This window comes from Dunckerocampus dactyliophorus, chromosome 21 (assembly GCF_027744805.1).
Source record: "Dunckerocampus dactyliophorus isolate RoL2022-P2 chromosome 21, RoL_Ddac_1.1, whole genome shotgun sequence".
NCBI lineage: Eukaryota > Metazoa > Chordata > Actinopteri > Syngnathiformes > Syngnathidae > Dunckerocampus > Dunckerocampus dactyliophorus.
Window position 1 is genome coordinate 2,021,088 of NC_072839.1, and position 24,175 is coordinate 2,045,262.

At 41.3% G+C, this 24,175-nt stretch overlaps 1 protein-coding gene across 2 annotated transcripts in view; it reads right to left on the minus strand.

The window, feature by feature from the left end:
- Positions 1–24,175, minus strand: part of col11a1a (collagen, type XI, alpha 1a) — a 74,756-nt gene that overhangs the window by 35,709 nt on the left and 14,872 nt on the right. The window contains exons 5-13 of one of the 2 annotated variants that reach the window (XM_054765940.1): positions 15,121–15,246; positions 12,143–12,238; positions 9,313–9,411; positions 6,453–6,737; positions 4,810–4,875; positions 2,916–2,957; positions 2,769–2,831; positions 435–509; positions 265–348 (exon numbers count right to left, since the gene is read on the minus strand). In XM_054765940.1, the coding sequence (XP_054621915.1) occupies positions 265–348; positions 435–509; positions 2,769–2,831; positions 2,916–2,957; positions 4,810–4,875; positions 6,453–6,737; positions 9,313–9,411; positions 12,143–12,238; positions 15,121–15,246 (936 nt within the window). The remainder of the gene's footprint in view (positions 1–264; positions 349–434; positions 510–2,768; positions 2,832–2,915; positions 2,958–4,809; positions 4,876–6,452; positions 6,738–9,312; positions 9,412–12,142; positions 12,239–15,120; positions 15,247–24,175) is intronic. The other variant, XM_054765941.1, reaches the window with a different exon arrangement.

Genomic DNA, 24,175 nt, shown 5'->3' on the forward strand with positions numbered 1-24,175 from the left:
TGACATTGCATCTATTTTTCTACGTCGGTAAAGATGTTTAAACCTAAAGCCCAGCAGAGACCAAAGGATCATTTCTACACCTGTCAGGCCGAGAAGCCCTTGGAGTATTTTTAACAGCCTCTCCCGCCTGTCCATCTGTTCAAAGTGGCCTTTTTTATGCTGTCGCTCTTCAGCCTGCTTGACGTGTCTCCTTTAAATCCTGCAAGGCCAGTAAAACCCAGTGTACGCATCCGATCCTTGCGATTCACATTCTAGCGTACTCACTCTGGCCTGGGACAGGATGGCCTGAGCTTGGGCTTCTTGGGCCGACACCACCGGACCCTTCTCGCCATCCCCGCCGAAGCGGAACTGTTAGGCACAAACAACAAAGGCGGTGAAAGGGTTTTGCAGTCCGTTAGTAATTGTCCCTTCTTATTTGGTGTGACAGAACTTACTGGCAGCATTAGCATGGTACCGGGGGGGCCAGGCAGGCCGTCAGCACCGGGAAGACCAGCACGACCAGGAGGACCCTGAAGTGGATCACATGCAAGGATGGTCGATGTCAAATATAATCAAAAGATGTGGAACAGTTAAAGTGTGTGGCACGGCGGCTTGAGAAAAATAAAGAAAAACATATTTTCAAACCTGCTAAGCTAACTTCAGTTCTGTCAAAGAAAACAATGATTGGAGTTGCTTCAGTGAGCGAGTAAACAGTCTGGAGTTCTACATTTACTTTCTGCAAAGAAATGCTGATTAATGTACACTGTCCCTTTTTTAAAAATAAAGAATTTGAATTTGAATAAAATATGCTCCAGAAAAACCTTTTTCGGGGAGTAGGAGGAGTCATTTAGAGCTGAGGTGCACGCAAAACTTTATTATTTTATTTTTTTATTATTTTATTTTCATAATGTGCTGAGGGCCAATTAAAAAGAAAGCCACAAATTACTTTTTAAAAATTTAATTAATTAATTTTTTTAATAGAATGCGCTGAGGACCAATAAAAAAACGGCATAGGTCACCAAATTACTGCTCCTTTTTTCCTATTTTTGCTGTTGTTTAATTAATGTATTTATTTGTATTTATAATGTGCTGAGGGCCAATAAAAAAAAAAATGCCACCGTCCACCAAATTGCCGCTTTTTTTTTTCCATTTTTGCTGTTGTTTTATTAACTATCCTTTAAAAAAAAAAACAATTCATTCATTCATTAATTTTGTTTAATAATGAGTTAAAAAAGGCACCATCTGTCATGTTTCGCAGGACAGGAGCGAGTGTTTTCTGTCCTGCGGCCTTATTTTGGCGAGGTGTACTTCCGGTGTGGTGGAAGTTACAGCCGCGTCGTGCCTGGTGTCCGCACAGCTGCGGTTAAAAGGCCAGTGCCATCGCATGTGCGGCGCTGGTTCATTGTTTATGTCATGGCTGATGAACCTCGTTGCTCTGCCAGTGCTGTCACCTAGACTTACCATCTCCGTTACTTTTGAATTGTTTTTCCTTTGTCACTTTTAGTTTTGTTCCTGTTGCCTTGTGCAAAATAAAATTATTTTTATTTCTGCACCTTGCCGCCTCGTCTCTGCATACCGGGGGTCAAGTCCCCGACAGCAGCAACCCCCGCCATGACACCATCCACAGAATTACTGCTCTTTTTTCACCATTTTTGCTGCTGTTTTTTTTTTATGTGCTGGGGGCCAATAAAAAAAATGCCATGGGCCACCAATTTTCACTTTGTTTTATTAAATGTTCTTTTTTTTAAATTTAATTTAGTTTTATTTTAGAATGCGCTAAGGGCCAACAAAAAAATGCCACAGGCATTTTTGCTGTTTTATTCATTTTTCCTTTTTTAAAAAATGTATTTGACATTTTTTTATACTCAATAATGTAACAATCTCAACCACAAAGTTTCATGGAATAGAAGATAAAAGATCTCTCCAGGTTTGGAGGCAAGGCTCACTATCCCACACGTTGCAGGCCTGACTATAGAAGTGACGGGACCAGCGCTGTCTACGTATCCTTGAATAGCATCTATTTAACATAATATATCTATTTAACATTCTAAAACAAAACACACCACAAAATTCTAATTCTGCATGACTCTTATGAAGGCAGCAGTAAAAACAGGACGCTAACGCTGCTTGTTAGTCTAGTTAACATTTGCTCCTCTTCCTGCACACAAACTGGGCCTGTCCATCTGCAAGCAGCTGTCTGCAGTCCAAAACCAACATGCCAATAGATGCCGGTGTGTGTGTGTGTGTGTGTGTGTGTGTGTGTGTGTGTGTGTGTTTACAGGCCATGCCAATGATTAAATATGCATAGCCCAGTGCAAAATATTGAAACACACTTTCAAGGCCCATTTGTGCACCATGTGAAAGGATGCAATCATGTATTCACCACGCAATGACACGCTTATATTGAAAACAAATGCACCCACTAAATGGTCCCTGTGGATCAATTTCATGCGATGTGACAAAGGCATTTTTTCAGGTATTGCGCAAACACAGCAGATTTAACCTGCGGGTCACACAACCGATTAAGTGATTAGCATGCACACACATTAAAACCCTGTGCTAGCTGTAATTAACTTTAGCAGCTGCTGAGATCATAATTAACTTGAAATAACAGGCAAGTAAGACAAGCATTTGACACTAAACTATGAACCATCTGACAGGTTTACATATTTATCTCGCATACGAGAGCGTTGCAGCAATGGAGCCCTAAAGAGAAACGTTCTAGACAACAGAACGTTTCTATTTACAAATGAAATCTCATGTGCGTTTTAAAAAAAAAACCAACTCACTCTGTCCCCAGGATCTCCAGCAGTGCCTGGGGGTCCTTGTAGGCCTGAGGGACCCGGAAGACCCTTTTAGAAAAGCAACACAGGCACATTAGAATACTTCAGGCAGGCAATGACGACATTTTTTGGGGGGGGGGATTGTGTACTCACAGCTGGGCCGGGGGGTCCTGGTGGTCCTTCAATCAGCATGCCCTTGAAGAAAACAAATATTGTTTCACACCGCAAACACTAGCCTCAGAGAAAGATGGAGGGCAGGGAAACAAATGCAGCATCTCTAATTGCCACTCGCCGCTTTGAACTTCACGGGCGCACTCGTACGGTTTTTCAAAAATGCATGAATTAGTCATGCTGTTGTGTGGTTGAATACGGCCTATTATTTGTAAAAAATATGCATATTTAAGCAAAGTGTACGTATTATGTCTTATTTTCTCTTATTATGTGTACTATACTGGGTAATAGGAGTGTAAAGGTGACTCTAGGGGTGTTATTTCATGTCGAGAAGGCTCTAATCACGCTAAAAAAACAGAAGGCTGTTACCGGGTTCCCTATGCTCGAACTACCAAAATATTCCATTTAGAAATAATACATACATAAAATATGCACATTTAAGCTAATTTTGCCTAATATTTCTAGAGGGCTCTAATAATGTTCAAAACCGTATTTAGAAGGTTGTAAACAGGTGTTTCATGCTTTAACTTCAAACATTTTCCATTTATAAATATTTGTTACAAATAAAATATAAATATTTAAGCAAATTGTTTGTATTTTCTGCCTAAATTAAGCATTTTCAAGCATATAAAAGGCTAAATGAACACAAATATAGGAGACCTTCAGAAGATGCATTCAGCGACTGTGATGATATGTGGTATTCTTCACTGGTCACTAGGTGTCAGTAATCTTACATGATGAAACAATAGCCACCGCAGGAAGGACGGTACAGAAACCGGAAGAGAAGACATCAGTACTGTGTTTTATTTTTTAGCTTATTTTCTTGTGTTGTGTACTATATGTGTACTATATTGGGTGAGAGGAGCGTAAAAGTGATTATCGGGGTGTTATTTTATGTCTAGGGGGCTCTGATCATGTTAAAAACTATATTTAGAAGAACAAGCTTTTTTGATGCTCTAACTACCAGAATATTCCATTTCTAAATAGTAAAGCAGATTTTACATATGTTTTACCTAAATGAAACATTTTCAAGCCGAAACATGACTAAATGAACTCCAATACAAATAAGGCATTCAGAAAATGCATTCAAAGATGTTGTGATGATATGTAGTATTCTCCACTGGTCACTAGGTGTCAGTAATGTTACATTGATGAGACGATAGCCACCGCAGGAAGTACTGTACAGAACAGAAAGAGAAGACATCAATATTATGTCTTATTATGTCTACTATATTGGGTAATATGAGTGTAAAGTGAATGCTTTAGTTTTGGTTCTCCTTATTTCCTGTTTTAGACTCTTATTTTGCAAGCGCTTCCTGTTTTGTGCTGTTTTCAGTCATCTTTACCGCTTTCTGAGGAAGCTGCTGGTCACAGCTGGCCCTCGTTTGTAATGACTTGGCTTCCTCAGGAGCGTGTGTGGTCTTTGTTGTTTGTTGGTCCATTGTCGTTCGCTTGTTGGACTCTTGTGACGGTTTGCATTCCGCCGCTTCACCTCTCACTACTTCCTCCCCACAGTGCCTCCTTTTTTGCACTGTTGCTTTTTGTTAGCGTTTTGCCTGTTTGCGCCCGGTCGTGCAGCCATTAAAGAGGTTTTTTTTTAACTTGCACTACGCTCCCGTGTCTGCGCCCATGCCCACATGTGACAGTACAGGTGACTACAATGGTGTCATTTCATGCCGGAGGGCTCTAATAAAGGTTTAAACTGTATTTAGGAGGTCGTAAACTATAAAAATTTTTTATTTGTAAATAAGGAGTGCTACTTTGTGGAAATTCACTTATCACGGTCAAGTCTGGAACCAGTTAAGTGTGATAAACAAGGGATTATTGTATCCCAATTAGACTGAAATGACACGGAGGTCACTTTTCCGGGTCTTACAGGTTCAATGACAGCCGGCTCGCCTTTCTCCCCCTTCTGGCCGAGGGCTGCACCAGCACCAGCGACCTGTCGTAACACAGCAAGCAAAGAGGTAACACATTTTGCTCAGCCCATCACCCGAATACGCTGACAGTCATCTGGATGTCGGAGGCAGAGGAAAGACTCAAGAAGAACAACAAGAGGTGAAGACAGGCGGATGTTAGTGATCGTTAGCAAAACTGGACCCTGCGGGCGTTGGCTAGTGGTGATCAACCAGAACATCTACTGTCATGTGGAGAAGTTGGCATTGATGACATGCAAACACACGAGAGAGAGAGAGAAATAAAGCGAGGTGCATTCAGTGTCTTATTTGTGCACAACATAGTGAGCCTCCACGATGGGGAATGACATGTTTGTGTGTGCCTGCAAGCGGAGAAGGTGGGCTTAGATGGGACAAATCAGGTGTTTTCTGTGGATTGTACTTATTTTCATCCATTTAAAATAACAGATATGAGCGTCAGTGGGAATCTTGCATTAGGAATAAGTTGGGCTGTGTGTTACACTAAAAAATAAAAAAATAAAAAATCATGCTGGGGGCTGTTTTTGGAACAATTTATTTAAAATGTAAAAATGTTCCTGCCAAATATCCCTGTCTTTTCTTTGCTTTGTGAGGCAGCAGCGGCAAAGGTGACTGGTCATTTTGTTATTGGTCATACCACGCTAATTCTGCCTGGCGACAAGCGTAAACGTGAGCATATTACTCGCAATCTTTACTTGTTGGGAAAACATGCTTTGTTATTGCACTTAAAGAATGTTTTGTGTCCATAATTCCATTTGATTTGACTGATATTGGTTAGAATTACGCATTAACATACATATGTATTTATGCTAGGATGCACATGAACCCTTAGAAGTCCCTTCATTTACTACCTTTGAGGTCCTGAGGGGACAAAAAAAAATTCTTTCTACATTTTTTTGCCCAAATCGTTCAATCAGCTTCTGTCCTAATTGAAAATACCAAATATGTACTTATTTTTATTAGAGATATATATATATTTTTTTTTCCTCCAAACACATACCGATAACTGAGGTTGATTGAAAGATTGGAATAAAAAAAAATGTAAAAAATCTATTCATCTGTTACGTTTTAATAGGAGTTTTATGTCTGGTGGTAAATTTGCCCCCCCTGGTGACTGGTTGACCTATGAACAAATTTGAAATGAGAATTTTATTATTTTTCAGAGAAAAGAAATCATTCCATATGGAGTAACAACCAAAATTATGAGTAAAAAAATTTGCAAAAATGCACCTGAAGGGACAATAAAAGTCCCCGGGGACCCCAGAGGGTCACACTGAGGTCTCCTGTCTCCAAAAAGCGTCCTCCACAAGCTCATCTGATTCAAATAGTCTCTGGTGTCTGGGCCAAAGACTGGGTCTGAGCCATTTGGACTGCAGTGAGAATTCTGTTATGATAACCGGCCCCCCCAAATGAGATGCATGTGTCCCTATCAGAGGTCAATCAGAGTGACCCCACACGCAACATGCCGATGATTCATTCCCCATGCCAACGAGAAAAGATGTGCACTGGAAGAAAGAAGGACCCCCTCCCAAGTGCACACATGCACACACCCCTCAGCCTCCGGGGGTCAGGGTGTGGTACTTACGGCGCTCTCAGAAACGTCCGTTTCGGCAGCCACCCCGGGCCCCACTTCCTCGTCGTAGGCGGCCGGCGGTTTAGAGGGGGCGGCTCCGTACTCATCATAAGCCCCGTAATCATACAACCTGTTGTCACCCTCGCCCAAGTCATACTCCTTTAGGTCATACTCCTTCAAGTCATATGTTTCCACAGCGGGCTCCGTGCTTTCGGCCGTTTCCGGGACAACGGCGGGCTCTGGAGCAACGGGAGGGGCTTCGGTGACATAATCACCGACCGCATCTTCCTCCACAGCCTTGGGTTGTTAGACAAGCAAAGGACGGCCAGCAGAATGTTAGTTGAGCAAATTGGTCTTGCATGGAAATAAATTAAGCATGGCAACACCTAGAGTATCCCAAAAAGGAGCAATTTCGGTCGTGCTTCGGTTAGGGGTATGTGTGCGCGTGTTATGTCTTAGGTCTTCTTTTCTCTTATGTCAACTATATTGGGTCATAGGAGTGTAAAGATGACCATAGGGGTGTTATTTCCTGCACAGAGGGCTCTAATGATGTTAAAACCTGCATTTAGAAGGTCGTAAGCAGGTTTTCTATGCTCCAAGTACAAAAAGGAATCGTGGAAATTCGGGTCTGGAACTGATTAAGTATGATAAAGGACTACACTTTTTGTGAAAAATACAGAAGGTGTTGCCATTTTTGCTTCAAATAATCACAGTCAAAAGGGTGTTAATCATACATGTCTGGACAGACTCCACCCCGTTTCAGCCTTCTTTTGCCCGTATCATAACATGCATATGTAACACATGCTGTGCCACAGGACCCCTTAAACGCTGCGCTGACAACCAAGGGTTTTTAGCTCAATGGCTAGCGCTGCTTGACTTAACTCCATCAGTGGGAATGTGTGGGTGCAGGATGCATGTTGCAAAGGAAGGCTGGAATGGCAAGACAATCAAAATTGTTGCCAGATAGTTAAAAAATGGAAATTGCTTCACTCGCCACAGTCGTGTCTTTCACTCCCACTCGAGTTTTGGCGAGCAAAGAAAATGAATGTGATTACACAGGTTTAGCTGGCGCTAATCCATGTAGCCCAATGATAGACTTGTGTAATCACCAGCACTTCATCAAACGCTGCGGTAGGCAAGAGTAGGCAAGGCTGGAGGGAAAAGCTTTGCTTGTTGTTGATCACAGCTCTTAGGAGAACACTTCAATCAAAACCAAGCTTGTTATGCGATGAGAAACGGGGCGTATGTCAAACTATACCCTGCTGTGTCTTTCACATTCGTGTGGCCAATACTTGGAGCTACAGTGCCTCTTACTTTGGAGGTACTTGTAGGTGTACATCAGGGGTGTCCGAAAGTGTTCCAGCGAGGCCCGTATAAAGAAAAATGAAAGCAATCTACTAAAATGTCATTTTCCCCCATAATATTAATTTCATTATTTTTCTCATTCGATTATGACTTTTTTCCTCTTAATATTTTGACTTGATTCTTTTTTTTCTATTATAAAAAAATAGTAAAAAATATTATTTAAAAAATATTATTAAAAAAAATCTTTTTTTTTTTTTTTTTTTTACTATTATAACTTTCTTGTAAATTTTCTTCACGTTATTATGACTTCATTCCGCTAAAATTTTGACTTTATTCTTGTAACATTGTTTTCCAATCATTAGAACTTTGTTTTGTGACACTTTTTTCCCCTAAAAATCTTAAGTTTATTCTTTTAAAATGTTTTTTTCTCGTTAAAATACATTTTTGTATTCAATTTTTACTTTATTCTTGTAAAAATTCTGCTGTTTTTACCATTTCTGCTTTTTATTAAAAAAAATATTTTCCAAATGTTTCAACTTTTCTTCTTGTAATATTTTGACGTTATTCCCGTAGGATTGACTTTTTCCCAAACCTAATTTTCCTTTATTTTTACTTTGTTTCTTATATTACGACTTAAAAACGTCTTTTCTTGAATATTTCAACTTCATGCTCCTAAAATGACATTATTTTCCCCCATATTACAATCTTGTTCTTGTAAAATTACAACTCTTTTTTTTTTTTGTTAGATTACAAATGCTTTTCTCAATATTTTGACTTTATTCTTGTACTGTTAGAAAATTTTGCCCAACCAAATTTTCCAACAATTACAACTTAGTTTTGTTTTTCTCATGTCTTTTCTTAATATATTTTTTCTTTCATATTTCACCTAGTAAAATGACATTTTCCCCCATAATATTGATTTATTCTTGTAAAATTTTGACTTTTTCTCATTAAAATTTTACTTTCTGTTAATATTTTGATTTTGTTCTTCTCAAATTTCTACAGTTTTTACCATTTCTGCTGGTGCTTTAAAAAAAAGTTCTATCTTCTTGTCATATTATGACTTCATTCCCGTGAAATTAGAATTACTACTCAATTCTTTGTTTTGGTTTTTGTATTACAACTTTTTTTCTTTTAATAGTTTGACTTTATTCTTGTAAAATTACTGCAGATTTTTCCATTTTTTATGTTTTTTTTTAAGGTTTCTTGTGAAATGATATTGGTTTATAATGTGAGGCGGGCCAATGCGGACCACAAATGGCCCCTGGGGCTGCACTTTGGACACCGCTGATGTAGATGGTGCATTCCAATACGCTGGCTTGCATTAGCAAGGGGATCCAACCAGACAGCCCAAATAGATTTTGACAACAGAGGTAGAATCCGTCAAAATCTTTTGACTTCTAAATAGAAATGTTGTTCATGTCCCTAAAAGCTCAAAAGACACATCGATTCCACTGAAAAAGTTGTGTCTTTGCATACCAGATGTGTATCCTCCTGGGCAAAACCTCCCCAAAAGGTTTCAAAAATAAAAATAAGTGAAATACATGAGAATGAAAGAGAAAATTACCTCACTGGGTCCATGCGTGGCAAAGGGGGACTGAGTCTGAGAATCATCTACAGTTCCGTAGTCAATGCCTGTATTGTAATCTCCTTCTACATTGTTTAGCTGAGTCATGTTGGGAAAAGGAAAGAAGGATAAAGCGAGGGTTAACACAAAGGTTTGACTTGGGGGGGTTATTTGCTAAAGGGGTCCTCAAGCTGACTACACAGACGCTGCTACTTCTACACGGAGAGAGAAGGCTACCATCACAGATTTTCCTTTTAAAATCTGGATGGGTTTTTGTTTCCTTTCTCCACTTGATCCTTTACCCTAAAAGCGCCTCTGGGTCGCGCCGGCGCTGTGGCTTGGTAGCCAGGCATCTGTCGCTTCTTCTTAGCGGCAAACTTTTTAGCCGGGGTTTTTTTGGCAGCCGTGAACTTTAAGGGCTTGGCCTTAGTTTTACTGAGGGACTTTCGGGTCCTCTTCTTTTTCATGGAGACACTACGTTTCGTTCTCTGGAAGGGGGGGGGCGGCGACAGAACAACACAAACATGGAACATTGAAGAGTGGGAATGATTGAAAGGCACAACCCATGACCGTTGTACGGCCCAAATATTACAGCATGTGCTCCACCGTCCAATAGCGTCCCAAGTTGATGACGTGCGCAACCATTCACGCTCACACTCGCACCTGTGGACAAAGCTGGGGTACCTGAGGTACGGTAAACCCGCACCCAGAACCGTACGTCATCAACTTGGGCTGTTTATTTGAATTGTGCGCACATTAACAACACAACAACAGTCAAGGATGGTGCCGGTTATTGAAGCACATAATCCATGTTGGGACATCACAGGTATGATCTGGGGGCTTTGGAGCTCTCGCAGCACAATAAAATAGCTCGACTGTGATTTCAAGGCATGTACAACGATGCAAACAATAGTTTCAAAAACAGGCTGAAATGCAAAGATGGGGAAACCTCATGAAAGAAACGAAGGAAGACTGGCACAGTACGTTTGCACGCACATCAGAGAGTCTAGCTGGGTGACAAATGGTTGATTATTTTGGCTTTTATAATCATTACTCTCTGAATTTCATTGCATAACGGGCGCGGACTCTCTCCAATACAAGAGCTGTTTGTACGGAACAAAGAGAATAATGCTCTGTTTTGCTAGACAAGCTAACAGACGTATGAATTTCATGATATTGTGGGTGCATCACGAGGAGAAGCACTTGGAATATTTTGTCACAGATATTTCATAGTGCTTACTGTTTTGTTTTTTTTATATTAGGGGTGGGGGTAAAATATCGGCATAGTGACGTCCCTGTAGATCCCTGCTTCTCGCGGGGGGTTACGTTCCGAGCCGACCAGCGAATGGCAAAAATCCGTGAGTAATCACCGATTGAAAATGTCCATTTTGAACACACGGCTCGCTCCTCCCCCTCCAAAACAGCCCTAAATACGCCTCAAGCACTTATTGAACACATTTGAAATGATAACATTGTCATTAAAATATGGTTTGTTATTGTTATTGTTTTGTCTTTAATTCCATGTGATTGTACTAAATTTAGTTATAATCATGCAATAACATACGTACAGCCTCCACATGCTTATCACCTGATTCAAATAGCCTTGGGCGTCTGGGCATGCGAGTCTGCCCTTCACTGTCTCTGTCCCTCACCCGAGGAGTTCTGCAGGCCGCGGGATCGTCCCGGCTAACTGTCGGAGAAGGCGTTTCTCCAAGCTGCGTGTCCATAATACAGTAAATACTGCTTGCCTGTTGTCATTACAGCACCTACGAACAATTATATATTCACTTATGCTCACCTTGGAAGTTCTGAGGCTGAATTGTTATGTAGGTTTCACTTTTAGGTCTTGCAGCAACAACGGCGCGTTCAAGGACCGCTGAACAAATCTCAACACTGTCACTATCTTTTTGTCAAAGGAATGCTGATAACTTTCTGCTTGTCAAGACCCATATTGTCCCCGCAACTTTTAAAATCTACTTTTGAAATTTAGATGTACGTGTAGTTTGTGCACACCTGGAGGTAAGAAGGAGCGGAACAAATCAGGATTTGACCAACTGCACCTGTTGATTTGTCCTAATCAGATATGATGACATTAGCACCATATCACTACTACCAGGAGAACCAGAGTATAGAGGGGGAGGAGCCACCTGCTGTGGCCCAGCAAAGTGCACTGTATTCGGGCACATGCCGGTGTGACGCCACGGAGGTCTCTGGCAAACCTTTTGCACTTTTCAACATTACGGGTGCTGGCGTTTCAGGTGGCGAAGGTTTTTTTTTTGTGAGCTCAATGTTTTTTTGTTTTTTTTTTTCCCCTCAGCGTCAAGCATTTAGTACAACTTGCACGCAAAAGGTCTTCCTCGGAAAGCGAATGTTTGTTTACACGTGAGGTCAGGGGAAGTTGCGGCAGGCTATTAACCTCACGGGCAGGAGAAAAAAGGAGTGCTTGATTTGTTCACCCGCACAGTTAGCGGTTCTCTGAGCTATTTTTAATGTTTTTAGTGTAAAGACATAAAAAGTAAAAACTGCTATTTTAAACAGCGGTACATGTAATTTACCTGTATTACCTGTTTACAAATGATCAACCTGGAGTGAATGAGACGTAAGAAACATCTTTTTGAACCAAAAATTCGCCAATCTGCGCCACCGTGAATGCTGCATCGCGGGATCCACTGCACACTACTCCCGACCCGAGACACGCTCAACAGCTAGAACTCCCAATGTGCACGCAAACGTAACACTAAGACAACACAAGAGACAAACCGAGGGACGGATTGTTGGCAAAGAAGAGACAACACAATTCTTGTCCTTTTTTGTTTTTTTTTCCATTTACCTGCGGCTCAGAGTACTCATCGTCGGTGGGAACGACGTCTGTGGCTCCCTCAGCGTAATCATAGAACTGAGAGTAGTCTAACTCGTCAGTAGTGTACTACACATGGCGGGGAACAGGGAAGGGAGACAGGGGACGGGGGGAAGATGTTAGCATAGCAACAAGGATGCAGAGTGAGACGATGATTACGCAATCACCTCCAGCATGTTAGCGCTCAAGGCCAAATCATTTCATTATTTGTGCAGGAAAATAATGAACACAAGTGGAGTAAATGTTTTTTTTTTCTGTATTAAAATGTTTTGGATGACTTATTTGCATTGAAACCATTAGCTGCTGAATCAGGCTGTGAATGTGGTGAGCAGATGAGTGAGAACAAGCTGTGTCGCTGTTAGCAACCAAACATGCTAACAGATGGCACGTTTAAGAGCTCGTAAACTTCAAAGTCCAAAATGCCAGCTGCGTTTTCGGCAATATTGTCATGATGCTTTCTCAGAGAAAGCGTGTAGTTTGCATACTTTGGGACTTCTGAGGTCAGCTCCAATGACAAAAGGGACGAGTTAAAGAAAAGTGGCAAGGTCGTCTTTGAGGAAGCCTCACAATATGAGTTTCTACTCCAAAATGAAAATGTGCTGTGCAAAAGTCTGGGGTCACCATGAGAGATGCATGCATGTAAGCACTAGCATGCTAGGTGTTAGCATGTTACCTTTTTTTTATTTTTTCAAAGATATAAAGTTGCATAGTGTTTATGTTAGGAGTTATGCTAACATTATTTTGCTATTTTCAAAGGTATCTGCTTACTTAGGAGTGTAAAAGTGACTGTAGGGTTGTTATTTCATGTCTAGAGGGCTCTAATGTTAGAGCATATTTTAGAAGGCTGTAAACACGTTTTTGATGCTCACTACCAAAATATTTCATTTATAAATAATAATAAAAAGAAAATATGCATATTTAAGCATATTTGACGTATTTTTTGCCCAAATTACAAAAATCTTCCATTAATAAATAAGAAATCTTACTTTGCGAGTCACGGTCGGGTGTGGAACCGATTAAGCGTGATATGTGCTGGGCTTACTGTACTATATTTCTATTTACTGTTTTGCTGTCAAAATGATTGCTGTGAAAAGGTTTATTAAAACAGTAAAACTGCGGTTGCCCAAGACTTTTGCACAGTGATTCATGTTCTTAATAAAGTGGTCAGTTTCACCTTGAAAATCAAGAGCAAACAATAACTTCCAGCAGTGTATAACTGCACGGATATCCGATTTTCCAGACTGCAAGTCACACTGGGTTTTTTCCACCGTTTGGTGGTCCTGCAACTTACAGTATAGTCAGGTGCGGCTTACGTACAAAATTGCGGTTGTTTTTGGCAACACCAAGTGGCCTCAATAATTCGTTGAGTTGAGCTTGTGACGCAGTTAGGCACGCAAATTGGATGACAAAAAGCGTAGTAGATGCTTTTTGTTAGGGAATGCTTTCCTGTGCCTGTAAGTCATGTGCAACTAGACAGAAGTGTTGCTTAATTAGGACACCAATTATGTCCATCTTGGAGATCGTAGCTCCAGCGTCAGCCACCGAATAACTAAATACACACGCCTATTTTCATTCATCGGTGAATACAAAATGGAAGTGTTGGTGTTAAAATGCAACTCTGATACGTTTCTGACATTGATTAAACACGCACCATTTTATTGTGTCCATATACTTTTTAAAAAGTGACTTATTTCAGCTTCTGTAGCTTTAATTTGGGTCCATGTTGGCGTAGACAGACCCCCCGGCTTTGTCTTTTCCGCTTGTGAATTTGACGTCGGGAGCGTTTTATAGTCCAGTGCAACTCCTAGTCTGCAAAATACCGTACGTGTTTGGATCAGTGAGCACTTTAAAACGTCAAAGTGGGCTATCGACATTAACAATCTCGTTAAGATAACACTTAGCCACTTAAGTCTGGTTAATTAAGCTTTGCAACGCATCCTTGAATATGAGAAAGGCAATCGAGGAAAACAAAGAGATTAGGCAGAGTTGTAATTTCTGTAATCTGCATCGTAAGGACTTTACTGGAGGATATTCCTGCTATTGTCTCCACTGTGAGGGTCTGCCACACCCGGTCTCCCAGCAGACACTGCATGCTTCCCTGCGGGTACGCCTATTCAAGCATGTACATGTGTGCACACATCTGGAAACACTTGGAGGCAGGTACACACCACCGCAGGCTTTGACAGCTGACGGAGGCCACATGCTATGACATCACCCAGGTGTGGAATGCCGCACAGGTATGCTTAGGTCAGCCGTTATTTGTGTCCAACACGGTACAGATAAACACAATATATACAATAATAATAATAATAATAGTAATAAGAAGTGGTGCAACTGTGCATTTAAATCTGAGCTAGAGTGAGTTTTTACTTCCAAATATGTCGAAATATCCTTTGAAATGTCGTGGAAATGTTTGTGTGAAATGTCTTAAACGACGGGTATGCTTCGATGATGTACATCGGGGGTCTCCAACGCACGCTCCGGGCGTTGGAGACCCCCTTATGTTTATATTATGAATACTGTGGCCATCTAGAGTCCCACAAGAGATAATCGGAGGCACTTCTGCTTGCTTAAAGGGAGCGACAGCTCATTCGCAGTGACCTAAAAGGGGGGTGGGGGGGTTCACCAGACAGAACACGACTGAAATCACGGTGCTAACTCAAAAATGGCAGCACAATATGTAAGAGGTGAACACATCAGGCAACTACTACTATAACTCTAAGCACATAACTTTAGCAACTATTTACAAAACAAGTGCCGCAAAGCATGCTGGGAAACCAGATGCACCCCCAGTGATGCTACAATATAATACTTGCTTTTTTTGTGACGTAAATGGTCATTTGTACTGCAGACGTACGTGCACAGCTACGACATGGTTTCAGGAATGACAAACCCTAAAATGGTATTGCAATACAGCAAGTCAACCTCCCCCACCGCCCCGGTTGGCTGACCTCTTCCTGGGGCTGCTGGGCCTGCAGGGAATCACCGTGGGGGGTGTCACAGTCCGGGCTGTAATGTTCACAGTAGTCGTACGCCGCTTTGGGATCGGCAACGATCAGAAGTTGCTGGATGTCACCCTGCAGAGAAAAAACACACTCGGGTTAGCTGACTTGACGTGAACGTCAGTCAGACTTCGTGCGTTGAAAGCGCATCAACAACAGACAAGACGAGACACGGCTCGGGTGACAACGTGAGAGATGATCTCGGGTTTCACCTTCACGTCTTGGGTGGGGTGGCATCATGGAAAATTATACACTGCCACCTCTTAAGGTGGCAGTGTATACACAAGCCCTTGGATAATCAAACACACACACACACACGCACACACACACACACACACCAGCCAGTCCAGACAAATTTCAAACACTAGGAAATGATTATTATTATTAACAGTGCGGGGGGGTTAACGCAGGAGAGGATCTAAATATAGACTATTAAGACATAGGCAGCTGGCATGAACATGTCGTCGGCAATCAGATGTTTTCTTCTTACTTGTCGACGTACAACACATGCAACACATGCAGCATATTTATAGAAATGTAATAAACACTGTTTGGACAAAATAAGACTATTTTAAGATAAGACTGGTAAACCCTGCCATACAGAAAAAGCGCCATATTAATTGAACTATTTTCTCTCAGCAAGTCATTTAAAAGAAGATTCCCCCCCCCCCCGCTAAACCCTCACTTGCATTGCAAATTGAAGCAATTTTTCTACGACCCTTATTTTAAGATGCTGTCTGACAAATGCCAAGTGTTTTTATTGTGAAGGCAGGAAGTGTACTGTTTTGTCGTCGGGCGGTGTCGTGGTGTCGTCAGTGAGACGAAGCTGATAAGCAAAAAAAAAAAAAAGTACCTGCCGAGGTTCATGGCTGCGTCCTTTTGTCGTGTTGATGATATTTACATATTATATTACATATATTATATATTTACAATCCAAAGCAAAACCTCAAATAATTCCAGGCCGCGGACATGCTAATTGAGCTAGCGAGGTTGTTGCTGTGTATGGCACACGTCATCATCACGCCGATATCATTACCTGATGAAGAGTCGATGTGAACCGATATCAGTTTGGGGCAGATGTTATCGGACATCCCTAGCTATCAATTGTGGCACCACATATAAATACTTCGAAAGTTTACATTTTTTAATAAAAAAGATTACTGAAATACCAAAATAGTTCCAAATACCAAAAAATAATTTTCTCCTATCAACAAATAAGACGAAGGTTCGTCTTAATAAATTGACAAATTAGAATCCAGTTAACGAAAGCGGGTAACAATACAATTTGGAAAGCTGCATATTTCTATGGGCACAAATATCAATCAGTGAATTTATAAACTGGACTCATTCAACAACGCGCATGCGCACCGGGTCATTATCAGCAGAAAAAAACATAGCTGTCTCATTTTTATGCCAAATCGTCCGGTATTATGGAACATCCCTAATTGTCACTATGCTCTTATTGGGGGTGGATTCAATTATACACTCAATTCCATGTCGCCAATGGTTGGCATGATACCACATTACCCAGCAATACACGTGCGTGTATTTATAGCTCCTCCTTTTACAGTTACGGAGTATCTTGGGAGGCGGCCGAGCCCAAAGGTTGGAAAAAAAATGAAAAAAATTGCTCCAGCATCTGCATAGGCAGGGACATTACATGTCAAGGAGCCAAATTGGTGATTGGCAGCTAAAGATGAGAGGAGTAAAGCAGGCTGCAGCTTGTCTGGAGAATGTGAGCATGTATTCCCCCCACCCCTGCATGGAAGTGTGATCTATGGATCCCGAGCATGCACCTCCATATAAACATCCATTTGCTAAGACTTGTAGTGCCCCTTGAAAGTCTCTTTGTGCAGCCATCCGTCATCATCTTGCACCGTTTCAGTTAAACACCCAAGATTCCTCCCCGTGCATGTGGCACGAGGGCGGGGGGGTGGAATGCTATTTTAAGAGGATTTGATTTCTCTTCAGATACAGCTATTAAGTTATTACAGGGCATTTCTGAAATAAACCAAACCGATGCCAAACACCCTTCTCTATTTTACCATGTTGTCACATTTTACTTGTGGTCTACTTCGCTTGCCACGGAACTTATTTGAATGTAACAATTTCAGCTTTAGAGTTCAATGCCTGCAGAGGGTATGAAAAAAATAGTTTGGACGATCAACAATCGGTGAATATGGCTGTCATGGCTGTCAAACAACTACGCACGTTTCATGTTTTGAAGGTGCAGCCGTGCTTTGGTTAATGTCAATCTGTTCCAGAAGGTGCGACTCAAACCAAAACTCTAACCAAGGCAAGTTTTCCCAGAGCAAATAATGTAAATCCAATTCATCCGTTTCAGACACCCAAAAATGTTAACACAGAACACATTTTTTAGACAATTATAGTTTTGCATGCAGAAAATTATGCAAAAATGACAAACGACTGGACAACGGAACATTGAACATCACTTTTACCTACTTTTGTTGGAAAAAAAACTCTACAAAAACATCAATTAACAAAATAACACAAAATAAAAACATTGTTCTGCTGCAACCACCAATTGCAAAAATTTGTGGACGCCTTATCAGGTGTCTGGTGACGTGTGCGATGTTTGACTCCGGATGCCGTGAACATGTTACTGTAAGTTGAATGCTTATGTTTAGTTTGACGGAGCCATACCTCTGAAATGATGATGGACCTGTCTGTAAGCTGTAAAATTCGGAGGTCTTGCAGCTTTCTCTAGTGCAGCATATCTGATACCAACTAAAGCTGTTGCTCTGCTGCACGATCACGTGCGAGTATCACAAGATTTCGTCTTGGACGCGTGATTCAAGAGGGCGGCGTAAACAAACCGGACGGTATTTTGACACTGAAAACGCAAGGCAAGGCAACATTTTTGCAAAAATTTTGGATGTTAACTGAAAAACGAAAAACGAAAAACTGAGGCGGATGTTAACCGAGGTACCATTGTATATGAAGTCTGGTGTTAAAAATTCCAAAGTATTCTAAACTGACTTTTTAATGTTATAACGGCAATGTGTGTCCCTGGAGCATGCTAATGACCACCAATCATGACTAAACTTTGTAAACTTCGGGCAACTTTGTTTAAAAAAATAAAATAAAAATCAGGCTTTGCTACACGTCATAAAATAAAGCTTGGAGCCCTACCAACTATTTGTCAGTCAGCTACAGACGTGAGAGTTGTTAGCTGTATTAGGTAATAAACATAACCTATCATCATAGCCTGTTAAAATGTGACTGTACGAGTAAAAAGTGGAGAGAGTACACAAATAGCCCTGATTTCAGACACGCAGGCGTGAGCAAACACAGCTCATTGGCGTTAAAGCCACGGACACGCAAAATGCAGTGTTCCCATTGGCCTAAATTTTGGCCAACGCACTTTCACCATCCCTGTTAACGTTTGCATTTGAAAATGAGAAACATTTTCTGCAATATGAGGGGAAAATAGGGAGAATTCAGGATGTGTTATGCCAATCTTGGGGCAGTATACGGGTGTTTCCCAGGGAAAACGGGTTGACAGGTAGGACTCTATAGTCATATTTTGTATTTTAACTAAAGAGCTCCAATGCTAAACGCTGCTTCTTCCTACTCCTTTTCCGGCATGTTGAATTGTGTAACCATATTACGTTCCTTATGTTCCTTTTGTTGAGCATGCTCCAAATAAACCCAACCATTACTGTAAACAGGCAGACTACTCTCTGGAGTAAAACTCCTCCCCATCTCTGACAATCTTGAGGTGTGTGTGTGTGTTTGCGGAAAGTGGACAGAGAAAGAGATCAAGCTTCGCCTTGACTCAAGTTGACATGTATTACCTCATGTGTCACCCTAAGACCAACACTGAATGCTTGAACCCGGCCTAGAGTCACTTCTAATTAGTCCACATCTGTGAGCCACCCGTTTGCACACAAATAGACTCTGGAGCACGGCAGACAAAATCATTACAACTAAAACAAAACGGAGGACTGTTTACAATCGTGGACTTCCTAAAGCGGAGTAACAACCAAATTTACACAGCTGTCAGATCGACTTGCCACGCTCGCTTTCTTTCCAGGGAAAAATAACTGTAGACGTGCCATTTGGCAAAGAGGCATCCAATTCACAAGCTCAACACCAGGCAAGTTATAAAGTGCCAGCTCAGGAGGGAGAACACCAAGCGGGACCCAGAGACAGACCGACAGGCATGCGGGGATTTAGAGAGAGCAGCTGGGATGGTAAAAGATGTTTTGTGCAGGGAAACACCTGGGGAGGGTTTTGCCCAAGCTTTGGGTTTGTCTTCTGTGGTGGACTGCTGAGATAAAAGCCTTTGGCAACTTGGAGTGACGCCAGAACTCCTGAAATACGCCCCTCCCGGCTACGGCATAGTAAGTGGCACACAGAAACCATCCCATGGGGCTGTGTCGTTAATGACCGCAGTGCAGGAGGTCAATGAGAAAAGGGAGCAAACCAGGTCAAGATCAACAGCTGAGACTTCTGAATCCCATTTGTAGGTCCTTTTCCAAATACACTGCTTTAGTGGCTACTCAGTACTTGGAGACAGAAGTGCATGGCAATTACTACTGATACACAGTGCACTGACAGTGGGTTACTGTCTCTGCACTCAGAAAAAAACAAGGGAAATACAGTATAGGTAAGCACCTTACAACTCATGGACCGTGGAAAAACTGCTTGAACATTAATAATCTTCCTGGCAACAACGGCAGTCAAAGGTTATTGTACAGTAGTGGCCATGAAAAGTATTACATAGCAACCTAGGTGAGATTTATATGCCACCCCCCATCGGCGATGAACTTACATAATGCTTAACTTCATTATAGAGTAATCCCTCGTTTTGCGCGGTTAATCGGTTCCAGATCCGACTGTGATGAGTGGATTTCCACCAAGTAGGATTCCTTGTTTATAAATGGAATATTTTGCATTAATGGTCAGATTATCGGAGTACTGCCTGCAGTGGTCATTGTCTCATCAGTGTAACATTACTGACACCTAGTGACCAGTGTAGAATGCTACATATCACAACATCTTTGAATGCGTATTCTGAATGCCTTGTATTTGTATTTTAGTGAATTTTGCTGTTTGTATGCTTAAATGTTTCATTTAGGCAAAAAAAGCCTGTGACATTTGACCAATACGCCATATTCAACCACGAAACAGCAATGCTTTATTAATTCATAATTCATAATTCATAATTCAGAACTTCAAAGCGCACAGCGGTGAGGGACTACTAACTCCATCTTCGTGTGTTTTACGTTTTACTCAAAGCAGCTGTTTCCTCGAGAACAGGGGTGTGAAACTGGTGCCATGGAGGGCCGAGACACTGCATGTTTTCTTTCCAGCCAGTCACTAAAGCAGGTGATTTTAATGATCAACACCTTCAGTTTGAGGGAAGGAGCTCATCAATTAAATCACCTGCTGAAGAAACTGGTTGGAGAGAAAACCTGCAGCTTCTCGGCCCTCCATGACACGAGTTTGACACGTGCTCTAGAAGCTGTGTGTTCAGGTTGTACTGATTTGTCTCCTTGCATGAAAGTTTGACTAAACTGTACCACTCATTCTCAAAGAACTTGTCTTATCTCATGTATTTTGGAGCCGGCCGCAGATTTGTGTCGTAGTCAAGGAATGAATACCTGAGACACTGTGAAATAAAACACCTATTTAGCATCTACTAGCAAGGATCAGTGTTTCCGAAGCTGGGAAGCTGGGAACAAGGCAGGTATGTATGCTCATGTCTTCAGCTCAGCCGAGCAATGTCACCCTCACATGAATAGGTGGTCTCATGGCTTTGGCACGGTGGGGAGGCCTCAAGGTGGGTAGAGGGAGCTGGTGGGAAGGGGAGAATACACAGAGTGTGGGGAGGAGACGAGGAAGTGATGGGGTGGGGGGAATGAAAGACTCCCATTCATCTGCAGCAGATTCCTGTGCGACGGTGGCCACCTCAAACCTGGACCAGATATGGTATGAATAGACTTCTATGCAAAATGCAGGTCAGCTTCCAAAAAAAACCATGCCAGTTTAAGTTAGAGTAATATTTGATGAACACAGTGGACTGGGTACCTGTAGCAGACCTACTACCTAGCCGTCCCTCCTACGGTTCCACTTCAGGCCTTGTCATTTACACCGCAGAAAGGCATCACTGTGGCTCCCAATCGTTCTGACGAACCAAAATAGTTTCAGCAAACCGTTTTCAGTGTTTATTTTCTCATTGTAAGCGCTGTATGCTTAAGACTTTTGGTATTTCCTTCCCCCTTTACATCCCAGCATGCAATGGGCCCTGTGGATTTGCTCAGAGAGCAGAGGGACAGAGAACAGACAGGAGACCTGTTCCAAAAACTACACAGTGAAGACCCTGTTGGCCGACTTATGGTTCCTATTTTCAGCCTGTCCACTTTGTCAGCCTCTTTGACTGGATGCACTGTTGAATACAGATGCTGCCTTCAGGGCCCTCTCCAAGATGTAATATATAATGTATATACAGTATATGTATATCTGCTTTGGTTTCAAACCAATAGTGCTTGGATGGCCTTTGTTGAGCGAGATACAAGCAGATCGTGAAGCGGCACAAGATCCAGTTTGGCACATGTGCACAACAACAAAAGTCAACATCCCAGCATGCTGGGGCCACCTTGATACAGTATTTGACATTTAGGGAAGCAACCCATGTAGACGTGCTCAGAAGCTATAGCCTGCATTTCTGTTATACTGGACTTTTTCTCCTTACATTACACTTATTTTTGCAACAGGCCCCCAGCCTGTTCCTATAATAGTTTTCACTTTACTTCCAACCTGTTATCTTAATATTTTCACTTGTCATAAAATTACGACTTTTTTCTCATCACTTTATTCTTCTAATATTTCAACTTTATTCTGATAAAATTATTACTTTATTCTGCTTATATTTCAACTTCATTCTGATAAATGGCGACTTTTTTTCCTTGTAAGATGACAACTTATTTCTCTTATTAAGACTCCACTAATATCTAAACTTTATTACGATAAAATTATCACTTTTTTCCCCTTAATATTAGGACTTTATTCTCCTCAAATTTCAACTTTATTCTGATAAAATCACAATTTTTTTCTGATCACATGGCAATTTTTTTGTCTAAATATTGACTTTTTTCTCTTAATACTTCTACTTTATTCTCGTATTTCTACTTTATTTTCTTGTAAGAGTACAATTTTTGTCTTAATATTACTTTATTTTGCTAATATTTCAACTTTATTTTCACAAAATTACTGCTTTTTTTTTTCCATGTTTGCGGTTTTCTTTTCCTTAACTGTATTTTATTTGGCCGAGGGCCAGTAAAACATTTTTTTTTAAAACAGCCACGGGCTGCGTGTGGCCCCGAGGCCGCACTTTAGACGCCCCTGCTGTAGCAACAGCAAGGCATACCAGAGATCCAAACCATTCTTTTAAACATGACATCCTAATAATGGCTGCTCATAAACAAACCAACCCTCCTTTATAAGCAAACACAGCCCCCCCACAGCCTCTCCATGACCTATCCTTCCCACCAGAAATGATAGAAGGCGCGAGTCATTTCCAATATTTGATCGTTCCTCACCCCTCTGTCCTTGCATGACCCGGCAGCCTTTAGGAAACTGACACTCTTAACACAGCAAATACATTTCCTAGTGTTTCATGTGAGCACGAAGGTTTGTTTAGTCTGTCGGGAGTTCACTAACCCATAAAACATATACAGTCCGATGTTAAGATGCTTGGCTAACACTTTAAAGTAAAATGGAGATTTAGAACAACACTCATGGTTACTCTTGTTGCATTTGTGCTACATTTAGACAGTCTTCATTTTGCATTTATTTTGCACACTTTTAAACACACTTCCACACACACGCACACAGATACTGGCTTTCTTACCGATATCCCGTTTTGTCCAGCACTTCATTTCCAATACATGGCCTAAAATAACCTAAAATTCCTTCTGCCAACAAGTAGACAGCTTAGTCTGAATAGATTCACAAATAAGAATCCGTACAAATAATGCTGGTAACAGTACAATTTCCAAAGTTGCACATTTGTATGTGGCACAAACATCAGTACAAGATCAAAGTGCACACTAATCCAATCAGTGAAATTGTAAACTAGGCTCATATAACGTAGATATTTACAATCCAAAGGCCAAAATCATCCCAAACCACGGCCATTCCGAGCTTACCAGCTTGTTGCTGTGTGACTTGTGCGCCGATACCAGAAAAAACGATACTGATATGACCAGACATCTAATTTTTATGTCTATCGGCCGATATTAGCCCTACTTTCCACCTATATTCAGTTCTAAGTGTTGATTTCCAAGACAGAGTCACTCCACAGCTGACATCATGTTGTCCTTTATATGCATATAAACGCCTCTGCTGGTTGCATTCAAGGAGTGCACTCTATTGTGCCTCCATTGCCTACGCATCCAACTGATCATTTCATAACAATGGATGAAGCAATTATTCCCAAAGGAGGAGTCATGGAACACGTATAGTAGATTTTCCCTTTGGAAACTACATAACTACAGTATAGTGTGACTAGAATGATACAAGAGGTTTCATGTTTTTCCAGGCTGATGAATGCAAAGTCTTATGATACCACACATATACTGTAGATGCCTGATATGCCCCACACAAACTTCTACTATAGCTTTAAATACAAAATATTTCTCATTTAGCCAGCATGGGTTGCACACGCTTTGCTTCAGACAGTCCAACAGAAAAGTAATTTCCAAACAAGTGAAGATGCAGCGGTGAGTCAGCGCTTTAGAGTTTTCTGCGGCGCTTAAGTGTTTCTAATTACAAGGTGAGCATGAACAAAAGGTCTTGGATGTTTATCAACAGCCCGCACGGGCCTCGAAAAACAGCCCAAACAAGCAAGCAAATACCAGGCAGATTATTATACAACTGTCCATTTTCATGTCAACTGACGTTCAAAGCCAAATGGAATACTTCAACATGAAATAGTTTGCTTTTAATTGTTTGCCAAGGTGAGGCCATCTCCTGA